The sequence below is a fragment of the Aethalodelphis obliquidens genome, unplaced genomic scaffold (assembly GCF_003676395.1).
Source record: "Aethalodelphis obliquidens isolate GAN/ISIS:26980383/991018 unplaced genomic scaffold, ASM367639v1 scaffold20, whole genome shotgun sequence".
Taxonomy (NCBI): domain Eukaryota; kingdom Metazoa; phylum Chordata; class Mammalia; order Artiodactyla; family Delphinidae; genus Aethalodelphis; species Aethalodelphis obliquidens.
The window spans coordinates 4,141,336-4,157,141 of NW_020837964.1; the positions used below are offsets into that span (position 1 = coordinate 4,141,336).

At 48.8% G+C, this 15,806-nt stretch overlaps 1 protein-coding gene across 5 annotated transcripts in view; it reads right to left on the minus strand.

Annotated features, from left to right (window-relative positions):
- The window catches only part of USP10 (ubiquitin specific peptidase 10), an 85,982-nt gene that overhangs the window by 22,308 nt on the left and 47,868 nt on the right, over positions 1-15,806 (minus strand). For 4 of the 5 annotated variants that reach the window (XM_027119095.1, XM_027119093.1, XM_027119097.1 and 1 more), the window contains 9 exons: positions 12,881-12,972; positions 12,273-12,382; positions 11,800-11,855; positions 11,465-11,568; positions 9,058-9,157; positions 8,097-8,274; positions 4,766-4,931; positions 1,782-1,926; positions 423-488 (listed from right to left, as the gene is read on the minus strand). In XM_027119095.1, coding sequence (XP_026974896.1) covers positions 423-488; positions 1,782-1,926; positions 4,766-4,931; positions 8,097-8,274; positions 9,058-9,157; positions 11,465-11,568; positions 11,800-11,855; positions 12,273-12,382; positions 12,881-12,972 — 1,017 coding nt within the window. Of the gene's footprint in view, positions 1-422; positions 489-1,781; positions 1,927-4,765; positions 4,932-8,096; positions 8,275-9,057; positions 9,158-11,464; positions 11,569-11,799; positions 11,856-12,272; positions 12,383-12,880; positions 12,973-15,806 lie in introns of those variants that run through there. The other variant, XM_027119096.1, reaches the window with a different exon arrangement.

Below are 15,806 nucleotides of genomic sequence, written 5' to 3' on the forward strand. Positions count from 1 at the left end.
ATGGGCTCCGCGGGGAGCCCGGGGAGGGGGGGGCAGGAGGTCGTGGGCGGCTAAGGAGCCCGCGCTCCCCTAGCCTGGCTGCGGCCACGCCTCAGCACCCACTCCTACAGGCACCACGACCGCGGCAGGGAGGGTTCCCAGCCTGGCAACCCCACACCTCTGGCTCCAAGACAGAGACAGTCGAGTTAGACGACGTCTCACGTTGGGCTGAGCTTTTAGAGCCAAGAGAATAGTCTGTCAAATTCCAAACACACCAAATTTTAGGTAAAACGCACATTTTCAAATGATTTCCGGACTTATAAAGTCCACAGGGATACCAATAATCTATTCTCTACGTTAAGTGGCATTACAACAAAATTGTGCCAGGGTATAAACCTTTTCATCGTTGCTTTCACAGGAAAATGTCGTACAAATTGACTTACCTGCAAATAGCCTATAGGTTCTGTGGCATTTAAAATTCTTATTTTTAACCCCTGGAGAGAGCAGTTCTGAAAAACAAAATATCAAGAGCTTTAATCTATAAAAGCGCTGACACACAGAGCTCCCAGAAAGGGGCAGACAGCAGCCTCCAATCAACTAACCCACCCAGTGGACCAGGGAGACCAAACACAACTCCATCCCCTCATTTGCGTAACAACTGAGCAGCGAGGAAGACCAGCTGCAGGGTAGTAACGGAGGTCACCAGAGCCCACCCATCAGAGGACAGGGGCATATACTGAGCCTCTAGCCCATGCTAGAAACCCCTTACAAGCAGATGTTCTAAAAAATGGGGAAGAAAAAAACAAAAGCAAAGCTGCCCTGGAAAGCCTAAGGTTTAAAATGTTTTACACGTGAGTCAGACCACAAAACTCCAATCAACAGTAAGATGATTTTCGGCTGGCGTTTCTTCCCCTTTGCGGTCCTCAAACGGACCATGAACTGGCACAGGAGGCAAACCTATCAGCCGAAGGTGGCAACTCGTGAGAACAGGGCTGAGAGCCAGAGTCCGAATCTTAGGGGGAAGGAAATGCAACGTGCCTGGGTGCAGGTGAAGCGATGGTGATCCCAGGCCCACTGCCCGGCAGGTCCCAGTGCTGGGCAGCGTGGGGAGGGAGGAGGGAGGAGGACGGCAGTTTGCTCCTCCGGGAGACCAGGGAAGACGGCCCATGTGCTCTTTTCTGCTCTCCAGGCCCCCAGACACTTTGAGCATCGCCTCTAGCTCTTTACGCTCCTGATCGAACTTCACTGTTGCACAGAACATTTCTCACAAATTCTGAAGCTTTCCTGGAAAGTTTTCCTTCAAGCTCACTTTTAGCAAGACAACCAGGTGCTTTCACCACGATGTGCCCAAGCTGCCGAGCCCCGGAGACCCGGCGGAGACCCGGGGCTGGGGCTGCAGCTCTAAGGCCGGGGTCCCTGCCGCCGGAGGGCAGGGGAAGCCCCGGGGCCCGCAGGAAACACGCCCCACCCGCTAAAAAGCCCCGTTAGGCAGGCTGCTCCACGCAGCTGTTAACGCCTAGTATGAGGAAGGGTATTTCCTACCACTGACCCATAAACTTTTTATATTTAGTATTTTTCTCACCTAGTAATACTTTCACATGGTTTATTTTTGCCTTTATTTTTAAAAGGCCATTTTAGTGAGAAATTTTAACCTAAAGGTCTATTAACAGTCAAGAAATTTAAAACAAAAAAGTCATGAAAGAGCTTCTGAATGCTGACATGACACAGAAAGTGCTGAGGCATCAAGAAGCTGGCTGCTTCCAGGACTGTCATCACAGACGCTCCTGCCTTACAGTCGTTACCTTTACTAATTTCCAAGTCCACAGGATATTCAATGTTCTTGATAAGCTTCTGACATCCACCTGTCTTCTCGTAAACAAACCGTTTCAGGTGCAGCACGAGGACAGGAGGGAGCTTTTCCAGAGTCACCCTTCGACTGATCTCCACCTGAGACACACAAGCACACAGGTAACGCCATCTTACTCCGAGCGGCAGACGCCACCCCACCTCTCGCTCCAAGACTCAAATGCTCCGGGGCAATGCTTCTCAAAGCTTCCTGAGTCACAGGGTCTCTGGAGAATCGAATGGGATCTTTTGAGAGGTACTGACCTTCCTCTTAGAAAAGTGCATATATCCCTACAGACACAACTGCAGGGGGTCCCAAAGGTCCCCGAGGCAAGTTAAGAACCTTTGTCCGAGGGCATTAAATTGGCATAAACATTTAGAAGCTAACTTAGTAATACCTTGAATTACGTATGTATTAACTTATTTTTTAGTGACTCTCACAGTACGGACAGAGCTGAAGCCAATGTGTTTCTTGAATCAGATGCTCTAGATAACTCCAAGGCTATTTAGTGTAACCATTGGTTTTATAACAGCTCCGCTTTTATCAATTCAAAATGCCCCTTATGAACTTCCACGGTCTACTGAACGCTGCTTTTTATTAAAATGCATCTTCACAAGCAAACTTAACCCCTTTATGCACTGTTTGTTCTCTGTATCTGCAAATGTGTTGATGCTTCCGGTATTTAGACGGAGAATACTTTCGGTAGAAGTACTTGTCCACGTAACAATCCGAAAGACAGCGGCATATAATAAACACCCAGAAAGCTTTCGGAGGACTACACGCCTATCTGGCTGAAGGTACCTGAAGCGAGCCTAGCGGTCACCGCCACCTGGTTTATTAGTATTAGGGCTGAAGACCCTTTCAGGCCTGTCTTCCCACCCAGACTGAGGTCCCAGGCATGGAAATGGCCCGATCACCTCGACATTCCCATTGAGTCTCTGCAGTCCAGTGTCTCACATCCAACAAGAATTGTGAATGAAAAAAAGCATGACTCCAGTTCCACAGTCAAAACCAGCGATGACGATGTAAGACTCCAGCTTCCTCACTTATAAAATGATAGTCAGACTAAAGTACCTCTGGGATGGTTTCTCAGTGCTAGTGACGCGCGATTCTGTTCGTTAAGGGGCTAATCTCAAATCCTTAACTGAGTGTTCCGCGTTTCCAGAGAAACTGAGCCACACTTTCTAACACCCAACAAACCCAGACCTTTTTATTTAGCTAGTATTTTGTATAATCATATTTTCCCACAATCTTCCTGTGTTCCCACAGAAAAACAACTTTTGACCTAAAAACCTAATAAAATTCAAGTGGGTACTTTGAAAAGTAAATTAAAAAAATCACATTCCAGAAAATGTGTTACTTGCTCTTCACAGACACGCTGTACAAGCTCGTTCCTCAGACACCTGCTTCCACAGCCACGGAGCGAAAACGGCCAGCAGCCTTCTCTGCCGTCTTCAAGGCTCCACCGAGATGCCACTTCTTCCGTGACTCCTTCCTGCAAACCTGCCACCTAGAATCCATCACCTTTTCCTCACCCTCCTCTGACCCCGGGCCAACAACCACAGCCACCGCTACCTCAGTCATCGCGCCCCACCCACCTCTGCCCAAACAGCAGTTTAACTGCAGCAGGGGCAAACGAGGAGAACAAACATATCCTCAGAGGGCTGTCCTGGGAGCGCGGGACAGGGTGCCCCCCTCCCCAGCAGGATCAGTGGCTCCAGTGGGGAGGGGCCAGGATGGCGAGTCCACCTCTGGAGTCATGGCTGCCCCAGACGAGCAGGTGGACAGTCCCACAGCCAGTACGTGACCCGGCCTCCCGAGAACAAGTACCCACTCTCTCTCTCCCGTTAAGTTCCACCATTTCTCTAAGGAAAAGCTGCCGGGATTCTCTTCCGGCTCCTACCACTTTTACTTTTTGAACAAAATTGTCCACGAGAAGCAATCAGAAAACACGGGGTAGAGCTAGGCCTAACTTCTGCAGATGCCCCGAGAGGTTGGCTTGACCAACCCACAGCAGACGGACAGAAGCTCTCCACACCCCGCCTCTGCTCCTCTTCACGTGGATGGAGCCCGAGCTGCAAGGCAAGGGCAGGGCCCTTGGCCCCACGAGGTGCTGGCAGGTTTCCTACGCTGGGCCGTGCTGGTTCACCCTGTAGCCATCACACACGGCTACTGAAATCGGGCCTCACAGGAACACTCTGAAGTGTTCAAAAAGGCACTGCCCTAGCCAGTCTACATTCATCTCCCCAACACACCTCTATGAATGCACAGCCACGACCTAGGATACAAAACAGAGAAGGCACGCTCTACAGCGGATGAGAAGTCGGGCCTAACTGGCGCCATCTGGACGGCCAGCAGCTAACGAGCCCTCAGAGAGCAGAGAATTATCGCCTCTCTCGACGGAGCCGACATGCTTCCTCTTGACTCCTGAACGCTGAAAGACTCAAGACTTTATCTTTTTCACAGATCAAATCAAAGAGTAACAGGCACCAGAACAATTACTTTCTATTTCTCAACGTCCTTGAAGATCTGCAGTCAAATGCAAACCAGATTAGAACATCTTTTAGAACATCTTTTATCTCCTAACCATCTCATGAAATTGTGCTCTATGGTATCAGGAATGTGAACGAGCTATCGGCCTTTGTCAGAGGTGGTATTCACTCTATGGTGCCATGACTGGACGGCCAGCAAATGAAACGCAGCTCAGAATAAATAACCCCAAAGATCGTGACCTGTGTTTCATGACTTAGAACCAAGGGAAGTTGGGAGGATCAACCATTTCATTCTCAGAATGTGGAAACTTTCAGTCCAAAAAAAAAAGGTAAGCAACCGATTTGAGAGGCAGAGCTGAAACCCACTTCTCCTCATTCCAGAGTCTGTGCTCTTTCGCCCACCCCAGAGGGCCTCTGGATAAAGGTCCAAGACCAACTGTGAACGTACCTCTTGTTTGGTTTTGGTGGTATAACCCTGGACAGACTCTCTTGCCACCAGGCTTTCCAACGCGTCCTGGACGGTGCGTACCTTGTCCGACTGGATGTCCAGCTGCAGCGTGAAGAACGGCTGCAGGGTGGCAGATTCTTTTGAACTCTGCTGGTAAACCACAGACCTGAAAGTGGAAAACACACCGCATCTAAGAGCTCGCCTTCCCACTCTCCCTGAGGTTATATGCAGCAGGACAAGAGGAACAAACACTGCAAGCGAGATTATTCAGTATCACTGCCAGAAGACCAGAGAACAGAAATGCTAAAAACACACCGAAGAATTTTAAAATAATTCCACTCAATACCACCTCGAAAGAATTTCTAGCAACTCAATCCACCAGCTGAAAATTTTCCCAGCTTAATAGCTCTGGAAGAAGGCCTATTTCACCTTCCAAATGCCCCCCCTCCACTTTATTTAATGCACAGATTAGCAAAGGAGACAATCTTCCCAGAGTCAAAATGCTGACACTTTTTATCCTCTCAGGCGTCACAGCCTGTTGTAATAAAAAAGAGGAAACCCTGAGGTAAAAGGAATGATTTGGATAGCAATTCCCCTATGAAAACGACTTTACAAAGGAAGGGGAGCAGGGTGTGTGCGACAGGAAAGTGGCCACCACCCTCAAGGAGGCGGCTGCCAGCTAAGCCTTGCTTCCTTAGCTGGGTGTTCATCTCACTTTTCTTTGTCCAAGTCTTTCTGAGTAAAAATTTGTGTTGGGCCCACGTCTCACGTAGCCTCAGCAAGGAGATGTTCCAGGAGTTCAACGTGGGATTGTCTCTCTGCAGCCTGAGTGCCCCAGTTTATACACGAATAAAAGGGGTGGACAGGTAGTCAGACTGCGAAGGGCAGGTGAGCGGCTCTCTTGCCAGCTTTCCGTCTCACACACTGCTTTCCCGACACACAGCACAGGAAGCACCTCCAGGCTCCCTGTGAGGGGGAAGCCTTGAGGGGGCGGCCGTTCCCTTGGTTCCAGAGAGGAATAGTGGGAAAATAGTGGGAACAGCAGTAATGGGCCTGGACTTTACCAAAAGGGTGGACAAGGTGGAGAAAGGTGCTGGTCTTTCTGGGTAACTGGAAAAGCACCAAAAGAGCATGAATTTGGGCTTCCCTGGTGGCGCAGTGGTTGAGAGTCCACCTGCCGATGCAGGGAACGCGGGTTCGCGCCCTGGTCCAGGAAGATCCCACATGCCGCGGAGTGGCTGGGCCCGTGAGCCATGGCCGCTGAGCCTGCGCGTCCGGAGCCTGTGCTCCGCAATGGGAGAGGCCACAGCAGTGAGAGGCCCGCGTACCGCAAAAAAAAACAAAAACAGAAACAAAAGAGCGTGAATTTTAGGAGAAAACATTTCCGTTGGTCTGAATAAAGAATTCATTCTTTATTGAATGAATAAAGAGTTGGGAGCTTGGGAGTTCCCTGGTGGTCCAGTGATTGGGATTCCGTGCTTCCACTGCTAGGGGCCTGGGATCGATCCCTGGTCGGGGAAATAAGATCCCGCAGGCCACACACCATTAAGAATCATGCTTAATGGTGCCTACTACACACACAAAAGCAGCTCCTAAGTTACAAGGAGTAGTTCTGTATCTTTGCTTTATAGTTAAAAAAAAAAATCCACACCCAATTTCAATGCAAAGAGCCTACAGAGGCTGAGGCTGCAGGGCCATGAAGAGTCATCTGGGGCAAGCTAGAAATTTCTCCAAAGTGGATTCTGGTTTTTCCCACTGCTTATTCTCAGACACATCTGGGATCTTTGTGGCCTTGCAATCCGGCTGCTGTGCCGTCCCACAAACACGGAGCCCTCGACACAGCCACTGGGCTGTGCCCTCGTTTCTCCCCCACCCTCAGTGAGCACCCCGAGGGGGACAACATCAGGCTGCTCGGCTAACAAAGAGTTAAGGGCGCAGACAGCCTCCTCTCACTGCTGGTCACCAAACTGGAGCCCCGCTTTCCTCTCCCAGAAGGGCCCTTCCCGAGGCTCTGCATCTGGCGAGAACGAGCTGCAGGCGTAGTGGTGGGGCTGGGTGTCGGGAGGCTGACACGAGCTCCACAACAGAGAGGGGCCTGCCAAGTCTAGCTCACAGCGAGGGCACAGAAATGACGTGTTCAGTGTCGTGTGACCAGCTTGGGAGGGGGTCGGGCACATGTCTGAGGATCTCATTAGCCTGTTGCAAGGTGCTCAACCTAAACTGTTTTAGAGCAAAGAGACTGAACTGACTTTCGATGCCTTGAAAAGGGTGTTACTTCTTGTTGTGGGATGACGAAAGGCTAAGAGGCTCACTAAAAAAACCAAAAACACACTCCTGTAGGTGAAGCTGCAAGGTCTTCAGAAGGAAATCATGCTATAATGCGGTCCCCTTTCAGACTCTGGATGAGTAAGGAGCTCCTCGGAGTCAGTGCAAGTTCTACTAAACTCCACATAATGGTGGTACTGAACGGCTCTAACGTAAATAAGTAAAAACCTTCTAGGGCTTCCCTGGTGGCGCAGTGGTTGAGAATCTGCCTGCTAATGCAGGGGACACGGGTTCGAGCCCTGGTCTGGGAAGATCCCACATTGCCGCGGAGCAACTAGGCCCGTGAGCCACAACTACTGAGCCTGCACATCTGGAGCCTGTGCTCCTCAACAAGAGAGGCCGCGACAGTGAGAGGCCCGCGCACCACAATGAAGAGTGGCCCCCGCTTGCCACAACTAGAGAAAGCCCTCGCACAGAAATGAAGACCCAACACAGCCAAAATTAAATAAACAAATGTGGGTTAAAAAAAAAACACAAAACTTTCTAGGACTCCATGAATGAGCAAAGGGCAGCTAGTTTGAGGGAACTGGGGCAGGGGAGGTGCCCAGGTGCTCCAGAAGGCCACACGTTCTCCTCTGTGTACAAGCAGCTCCCTCTGCACTCTCTAAGCTTCCGAGCTCACCTGGCTCCCGTGCCTACAATTCCTCCAATCAGATACATGAATTTCTTCTCTTAACAAAACATGTATTTCCATTAACTTGTCTTTCTCTTCCTAGCCGGCTGTGAGCAGCTGGACGGAGGGAATGTCAGTGTCACTGAGGGGTGGGGAGCCCCTGGCAGACAGGCGGGGGCAGCGCCCTCTGCTGGAAGCCGCCGTGGGTTGTGTGAGAGCCGTGGGGCCGGCAGGACGAGCGTCAGCAAGTCCAAGAACAGAGCGGGCACAGGGAGCAAAGGCAAACCACCCAGTCCCAAATTTCTTAGGACAAATGTTACACCTCCCCCCTCCAGCAAAATGGCAAAACCCTGAAAAAGGCAAATGCTAAATTATTCCAGAAAAGCTTAAAACCTGATGTGGCCACCAAAAATGCCAGTGATGGGGGTCTGAACAAAATCCGCCTGGCGAGTGACCGAAGTCTTGTTTCGGGGGCCCACTTGCTCCCATTCGTCCTCACTTCCTTCGCCTGGCTCTTCTTGCTCGTCTTCGTTCACTGAGTGGCTTCTGGGTCCATTGGAAACAGTAAGTTCTGAAAAGCAGACTCTGCTTAGGCTACTATTTACACAAAGAGCAAAAAATAAAAGTTCTACATAAACCACCTCCACAGGTTTGTCCACTGGAGCTTTAAAGTGAGATCAGGGTGTATTCTACACTGAGGACAAAAGCAATGTGTGCGACGCTATAGCATCTCCCTGCTGGTGTGACCGGCGACAGAAGATGCCGTGGGACACCTGGAGAAGAACTCAGGTGGGACGGGGAAGCCGACTCTGCTGTGTAACTGCAGTCGGACTCCATCATTTGCGAAGGAACTCGGGTCACGTGGGAGAGCCACCCCTATCTCAGGAGACCCATGCTTTACCATTTGGGGTGAACTAAACTGCCATGTGCAACTTGGATTTTGAATCCCTTGGGGGAAAATGTCATGGGGGGCTGGGGAAGTAGAAAGAGAGATCGATAAGGACGACACGGTAGCAACTGTGGAATCCAGTGGTTATACAGGTAACCGACCTATTCTTTCAGTTTTTCTCTACGTGTAATCATTTTCCTAATTACAAATTGAAGGGGAAAAAGCAGAAGTTCTGGAAATACATTTATGTATTTGAAATATACAAACACAACATTCTCAATGGTACACAATAAGCAATGTAAAAGTAACTAGTTATCTTAATGAGTAAATAAGTGATTTTTGAAGGGCGAATGACTGTTGGGGGGAAAGGCAGCTTACTATATGAGCATATATATAGCATTTGTTTAAGAATAATTCTTAAGAAAATGTTCTACCCAATTCTGTAGCAAGCACACCATAACCTACTTTCATTATTTGGTGAGAGAAGTTTCTTCAGGTTCAGCATTTCCTCGTGAAGTCCATTTAGAATGAAGCCTAAGTACTCCTCAGCATCTTCTTGTCGACCCTGAGAAGGTCAAACAGGGTCACGTTAATCTTAACCAATTACTCTTCAACGCCTGCACGGAATGTGTTACCTGCATATACAAACTATGCCTTCTCTTAAATTTTCAGTAAGATTTAACATAAAGCGTTTCCCAAAAATCACATGAATTTTTCTTTGGACAGTTTTGTGTGAAGTGGGGAAGATTGGGTGTGCGAGCGGGGGAGGATTAAATATCTCTAAGCAATAGAACAGGGATTTCTTTTTAATTTTGCTTTTCTGTGTTTTCGAAATTTTCTACAATAAGTATACGTTACCTTTATAATAAAAAAGTTATTTTATAAGTTGCTTTTTTGTTTAAATGAAATAGAATGCACAACCCCGGGGGTTACCATTCCCACTGCAAGTTGTAAAATTAGCAGCCCCGTACGTCTCCTTTTATTTTCGATGATGGGCAACCACAGGAGAAAGGACCCAAATTATACGTGAAAAACTCTATTGATTTAAAGACTTAGCTGCCTGCCTTACACATCAGCACGACCATTTGCAGATGAATCACACAGTATGGTCCCACACTAGCTGTATAACCTTACATTGGTTTCATCTGATTATATAATGTATCATGATTGGTTCATATTTCGTTCTTTGGAGCATAACGGCGCGAGTGTTCCAAGGATCTGCAAATTCTTCTGCTTGCGGTCTCTGAGTAGATCTGTTTGCTCCAATGGAACCATAGCTGTGGACGGGGCTGTGTGGTGTGAGTGTGTCTGTGGGAAGGGCAGAGGCTGGCACAGCCCAAGACGCAGAAAAGAGTTAACAGTGCTGGGAAAGGCCTGCTTGCTGGGTTGGTCCTTGGCCGGCATCCGGGGACTTGGATTTCAGGAGGGCTCCCGCCATTCCAGGAACTGAAAAGGGAGCGTGCCCAATTGTGCCAACAGTGTGGTTTGTGCTGAGCACTGGCTCTCCCCCCAGGAGTCTGTGCGAGGCAGAGGGCAGGGTGCCTATGTGACCAGCCCCCAGCAAAACCCTAGGACACTGAGCTGCTGAGGCGCTTCCCTGGTGGACCACAAGCCACACAGCGGCCACAGTCTGCTGTGGGAGGAACTGAGTGCGTCCTGTGTGACTACACCGGAGAGGAGTCTCGAGGTTTCCTGCAGACGCTGCCCGAGTCTTCACTCTGTGCTGATTTTGCTTTGTGTCCTTGGGCTGTACTGAATCCGAACTGAGGGTAACAGCTCCTGAGTCCCGTGAGACCTTCTAGCGAATCCTCAACCCTGAGGGTGGTCCTGCAGACCCCAACAAGCCACAAGTAATGTAACTTCGAAAGCTGCAGGATCTCAGCGCTGCTCAGCCACCAGAAGCATCCTGAGCTTTACCTCTGCTCCCCCTGAGCCGGGGCCCCGCCCCTGGCTTGTACAGCATCTGTACACTCATCTGTCTTAGTACTTCAAGTACTAACTCCCCTACTGGACGAGGCGCTCTTTGGAGCAGAGGGCACCGTTTACTCCATGCCCGCCTTCCTAACACTACCAACACCCCCAAATCCTGAGCTTAACAGCAAAGGCTACACCATGGGCACATGAAGAGCCCCTGGTGGTATGCTGCTGCAGTGCCCTGAGTATTCCCTCTTCTTCGAAACAAAGGGGCTGCAAACAATACTACTTTAGTCAGTTTTAACACAATTTTCTTGAATATTTCCTAAAGAATTCCCCTTTTCTAGCATCATTTCAATTGCTTGTACTGACTCATCACGAACTCTGCCGGGGAGGAAAGAAACGCTCCGGTTAACTGTGCAAAGGCTGCCCCTGATTTACCCTGAACGCCGTCAGGGCCCTTTTCAAGACCTCCGTGGCCCTTGGCCCCATGCCTTCAGCAGCAAAGTGTATGATTAAAAATGACAGCCCCGAGGGAGCGTGGAGAAGATGCAGCACTCCTGAATGCCCCCGTCCCTGCTGCAGGGCAGTCCGTGTGGAAGTGAAGGAGCTAACTCCGCTGCCAGGCTCTGCCACTTCTTAGCTGTGACCTTGGACAGTGACTTCCCTTTTCTCAAATGGAACAAGCAGACATTAATCACACTTTCTTCACAGGGTTAAGTAAGTTAACGGATGGAACGAACTTACAGCAGTGGTTGGTCACAGTAAATGACACGAGTTGTCTCTGATTACCATCATTATCATCCCATACTCTAATTCATCCTAGCAACTGACTCCAGAGCAAGCCTAGATCCACTGAACACCCACTTAATCGCCGCAGTACAAGCAGAGGGCAAGCACTGAATACGCAACAGGTAAGGCACAAGCGTCACGCTGCGTACGCAGCGGCAGCCCCAACCTTTTCGGACAGGCTCGACTTGATAACTGTCAGCAGTCTATAAATGTACGTGGGCTCAAAGGCAGCTCCCGGGCGGACGTCCCTCACGGCTTTATCCCCAGGAGCTGCAACGGAAACAGGACACAGACCTTTACAGCTGAAGAAGTCTTAACATGACAAAAGGCATACTCATCACAACTCCCCCCAACACCCGCCCAATGCTGAGAATAGTACAGGTGCAGCAACCTGCACGTAAAGAGACATTTTCTTTCCAGCAAGCCTGAATCCCTCAAACTCAGTCACCTGACTTCACACCTCCCAACACGTACTGGCATCGGACCCTCGCTTTTACTCACCTTGTCTGGGCTTTGGAGGTACTGGCATATTAGTAAACTCATTCATTAGCCGAACACTAGACACGGGGGGGGGGGGGAAAAACGTTTAGTACTTGTTTTTTAAAAGACATACTATTACTAAAAAGCCTTGATGGCTAAGTAGAATGTTATCTAGTATGAAGACAGCAAACTTTAGATAACCAATACTGTAACAGCTAGTGAGCTCGTAAATCTTTTCTACATAAGTTTTTGGTATATTTCAAGTGATATAATTTGGTAAACACTAAAATTTATTCAACTGAATCTAAAGAACACAGCTAAACCATGTTCCAATTCCATTTCTGGTTAACTTCCATAGAAAATCATGAACAGCACATTTAAAAAAAAATAGAATTACAGGATTCATTTGCAGGAGATCAAGAACTTTGCCATTTGAATCTAATTATCAGAGGGGGAAAGCCCACCCCTCAACACATTTTCAGCAGCTTACTTACAAGCTATCTATCATGGGTGTGGACGTACAAGGCCTTTGCACTTTTGAATACAGAGGAATGAACTTCATCAGGTGATACATCGGAGGGCAAGCAACCAGTGCCTGCAGTGTCTACATGATGGCAGTAAGGAAGCGTAAAGGAAATAAAACCAATGCTCCAAACTGGGGAAAGGCATGTAAAACACAAGAGCATATACAACTACGCAAGCCAAGGACACGGAACGACTTAGATATGTAAACACAAAGGGGATAAACCAAATAATCCCGGGGGTAACTGCCCTGTGGTATCCAAGTCGTTTATAAATAAGAATGGGATTCAACCAAGACAGTCAAATCGATTAACACAGGATTTCCAGTTTAAGCGGTCACTCTGCCCTGTTATTCAGGACCATTTTAATGAGAAACTTGCCTGATTCTGTCCGTCACAGGTCAACAAATCATCTCTCTCTTTTTGGTCACGAATAGCCCAGTTAATAAGCAGTAAGAAACCGAGGTTTTGGATTCAAAATGTGGGGTAGACACCCCACAGAAGCGGAACTAAGTCGAATGTGCCCAAGGAAGAGGAAGCTGCAGAAAGCCAGCCTGGGGGACAGCCTCTGAGAAGGATACAGCATTAATGTAGCACCAGTTTCCTTTATTGATCAGCCCGCGGGGTTGCAATGACACTGGTTTATGAATCAGGGTTACGTTCTCCAGTAACTCTGAAAGAGGGAAGCACAGTGAAGACGTTAATGGCATCTCGTGAACAACTCTCACGCTCTGCCCTGGGAGGGGGACCCTGTTCAACAGAGCGCACGTCACATCCAAAGCGAAGGCAGGCTGTTACAGCTTCGTTCCGTTCAACATCACATAATTATTTAACGATTAAAATTTTCAAAACTATTTCCCCCCAAACACTGATGACATTTATTTATCTTCCTGTGATAATATCACTAGGGAGCACAAGGACTGTTTTAATAAGAAACAGAAAGGGCTTAAAAAACGACGTAACAGTATTCGGGAACAGACTTAAAAGATACAGGCTCTTTTAACACTGACAGCCGGGCAGGCCTCCTCAATCAGACACCATCCAGAAAGGTGTTTCCGTGCAGGACCCGTCTCGTTCACGTCTGGACGCCCAGCACATCACAGTGGGTGTTCGGTGACTGTTCAGCAAGTGATGATCCGTCTTTTGGGGACAATGATCTCCTACTAACTGAACTGTATTTTCATCAGAAGTCCCACTCGGAATACTAAAATCCCTTACTCCATTTAGAAATAAGCTTCGTTATCCTCAGATTCACCTTTTGACATCACTCTTCCCCATAGTCTTAAAACAGCTGTAAATGCCATCTTTACAAAAGAATGCTTTAAATATTGGTAAGTAACTGGCCCTTTTTCTTTTTAGAAATGTTGTAACAAGGTCTCCCCACGTCCCTTACGAATCCTCTAACAGTGACAGCCACAATGTTTGGCTACCTTCTACTCTTGGCAAGTGCGTTACAACTTACAACGTTAACTCGCTGCGTTTAATCCTCAGGGATCCCAGAGTACCACCAACCATCCCGCTTTCACCAAAAGGAAACAGAGGCTCAGGGTTAACTCGCCTGCCTGTGACCTCACAGGAGCCAGGCAGCACAGTCGGTACCCAAATCCATGACTTGCGGCCACACGACACAGCCCCACCCGTCACTTTTAGGCTGTGCACGCATTTGATATCAGCACCCACCACCCAAAGCATCACTCAAACAAAAGAAGCCTTTTTTCCCTAAAAACACAGTTGCATTGGCAGATGCCAGACTTAAGAATTAAATGAAGAAATTAATTTGCAAGATTCTAATGTCAACACACACACTCCCTCCCTCTCTCCTGTGAGGGTAAATGCCCTCTCGCCTCTAACTGAGGAAGCACAGAGAATAATTTCCCCATTTATTAAAAAGGGAAACATAAGCGACCCAAGAGAACCCATGGAATCTGCTCAGTTAGACTAAGCTTGCCTCTTGTCTCTCTCACTACGGGGCACAGCGCTGGGCCTTCACGGAGGAACAGATGAGATACAGAACTGAACCACATGCCCACGTGACTGACACCCCGCACAGACACCGCTAGGAGCTCTGTCTGTATTATTCATAATTGACCTAACAACCCTGTCAAAGAGACACCGTTATCATCCTCATTTCACAGGTGACAAAACTTAGGTCCAGAGGGGTTAGGGAACTGGTGCAGGGCGCGTGGCTGCGCTGACCTACGAGCCTGGGTCCCAGAAGCCGGGCTCTTTGCTCTCAGGAGACAATGGACTCTGCTTTAAGGTCCTTTACTCTAAGGTTTCTGATACTAACTTTTCCCCACAAGCTGAAGATCTTCTTCTCACCGGGGATTTTTACATCCGTCTTTGAGCCATTTCATCACAACAGCCCATAATTTCCAACGTGTGTCACAGAATGGCAATTACTTCGCACAGTTACTCTGCAAAACATCTGTGCATTTTCAAACAAGCATCAGTCCGCAATGACGCCCCACCAAGACACCTGTGAATCTTTGCCATAGTACTTTTCTATCTGAAAACAATATTAAGCTTTCACATAACCATACAACTCAAAACCAGCTGCCTTCCTAACACAAGGACCTCTGATAAATGACATGCTGCAGCTGGCTAAGCTTTGCCTGGGCACCAGGACCTGCAGGTGCAGAGATGACTGAGCAGTGGCCCTGCTGTAGCAGGGCCTGCAGACCAGTGAAGAAGGGACCACACAGTGCAGGCTAAGCTGGGTGGGGCAGTGGTGGGGATGCCCTGCCCTATCCAAGAACTGGAGAAACCTGAGGTGGCCAGGGGCCTGTGACAGCAAATGGTACCAGGAGAACGTCTCCAGCTTGGGGTGATGGTGCCTTCCACCCAGAGGAGAAATGCAACAGGACAAGCGGGTTCTTTCCTGCTTTGGGCAGGGATGAAGTAAGGAGTTCAGTTTTAAGAGTTTCAGAGGCTCAGATAAAAAGGTACGCGGAAGACACCAGTAAACAGTACACTGACACTCACAGACCAGACCGTAACATATCTACACACACACACACACACACACACACACACACACACACACACACACACGACCCTGCAGCTCGGGGCCTGAACTGTACACTCTGACAGCAGTGGGTCAGAAGCGGAACCCTGAGCACCACCCACGTCCAAGCGACAGGCTAAGGAGAATCCGTAACGGTGATCTAGGAGGACAGGGCGGCTGGAATCAGTGGTGGAAGCAGAAGCACGTTCGAGGGCCTCAAGGAGGAAAGCAAGAGTGGAGACCACTCGTGCAGGCTCCCCTGGCTAGGAGCCTGGCTGAGGAGTAAGACAAAAGAAGGGGGTCACTAAGGGCCTCCCAGGATCGCAGGACGGAAGAAGCTAGGGAAGGGCAGACTCACCACAGTTTACGGTGGGGAAAGAAATGAAATAGCAACCTCAATTTTCTTGATGATACTGGAAGCAAAGTCTCCCGGGGTTGGGGGCAGGGGTGAAGATGGGAGGGGAATTGGCTTGACAATATTAATTCCTGTTCAATACAGA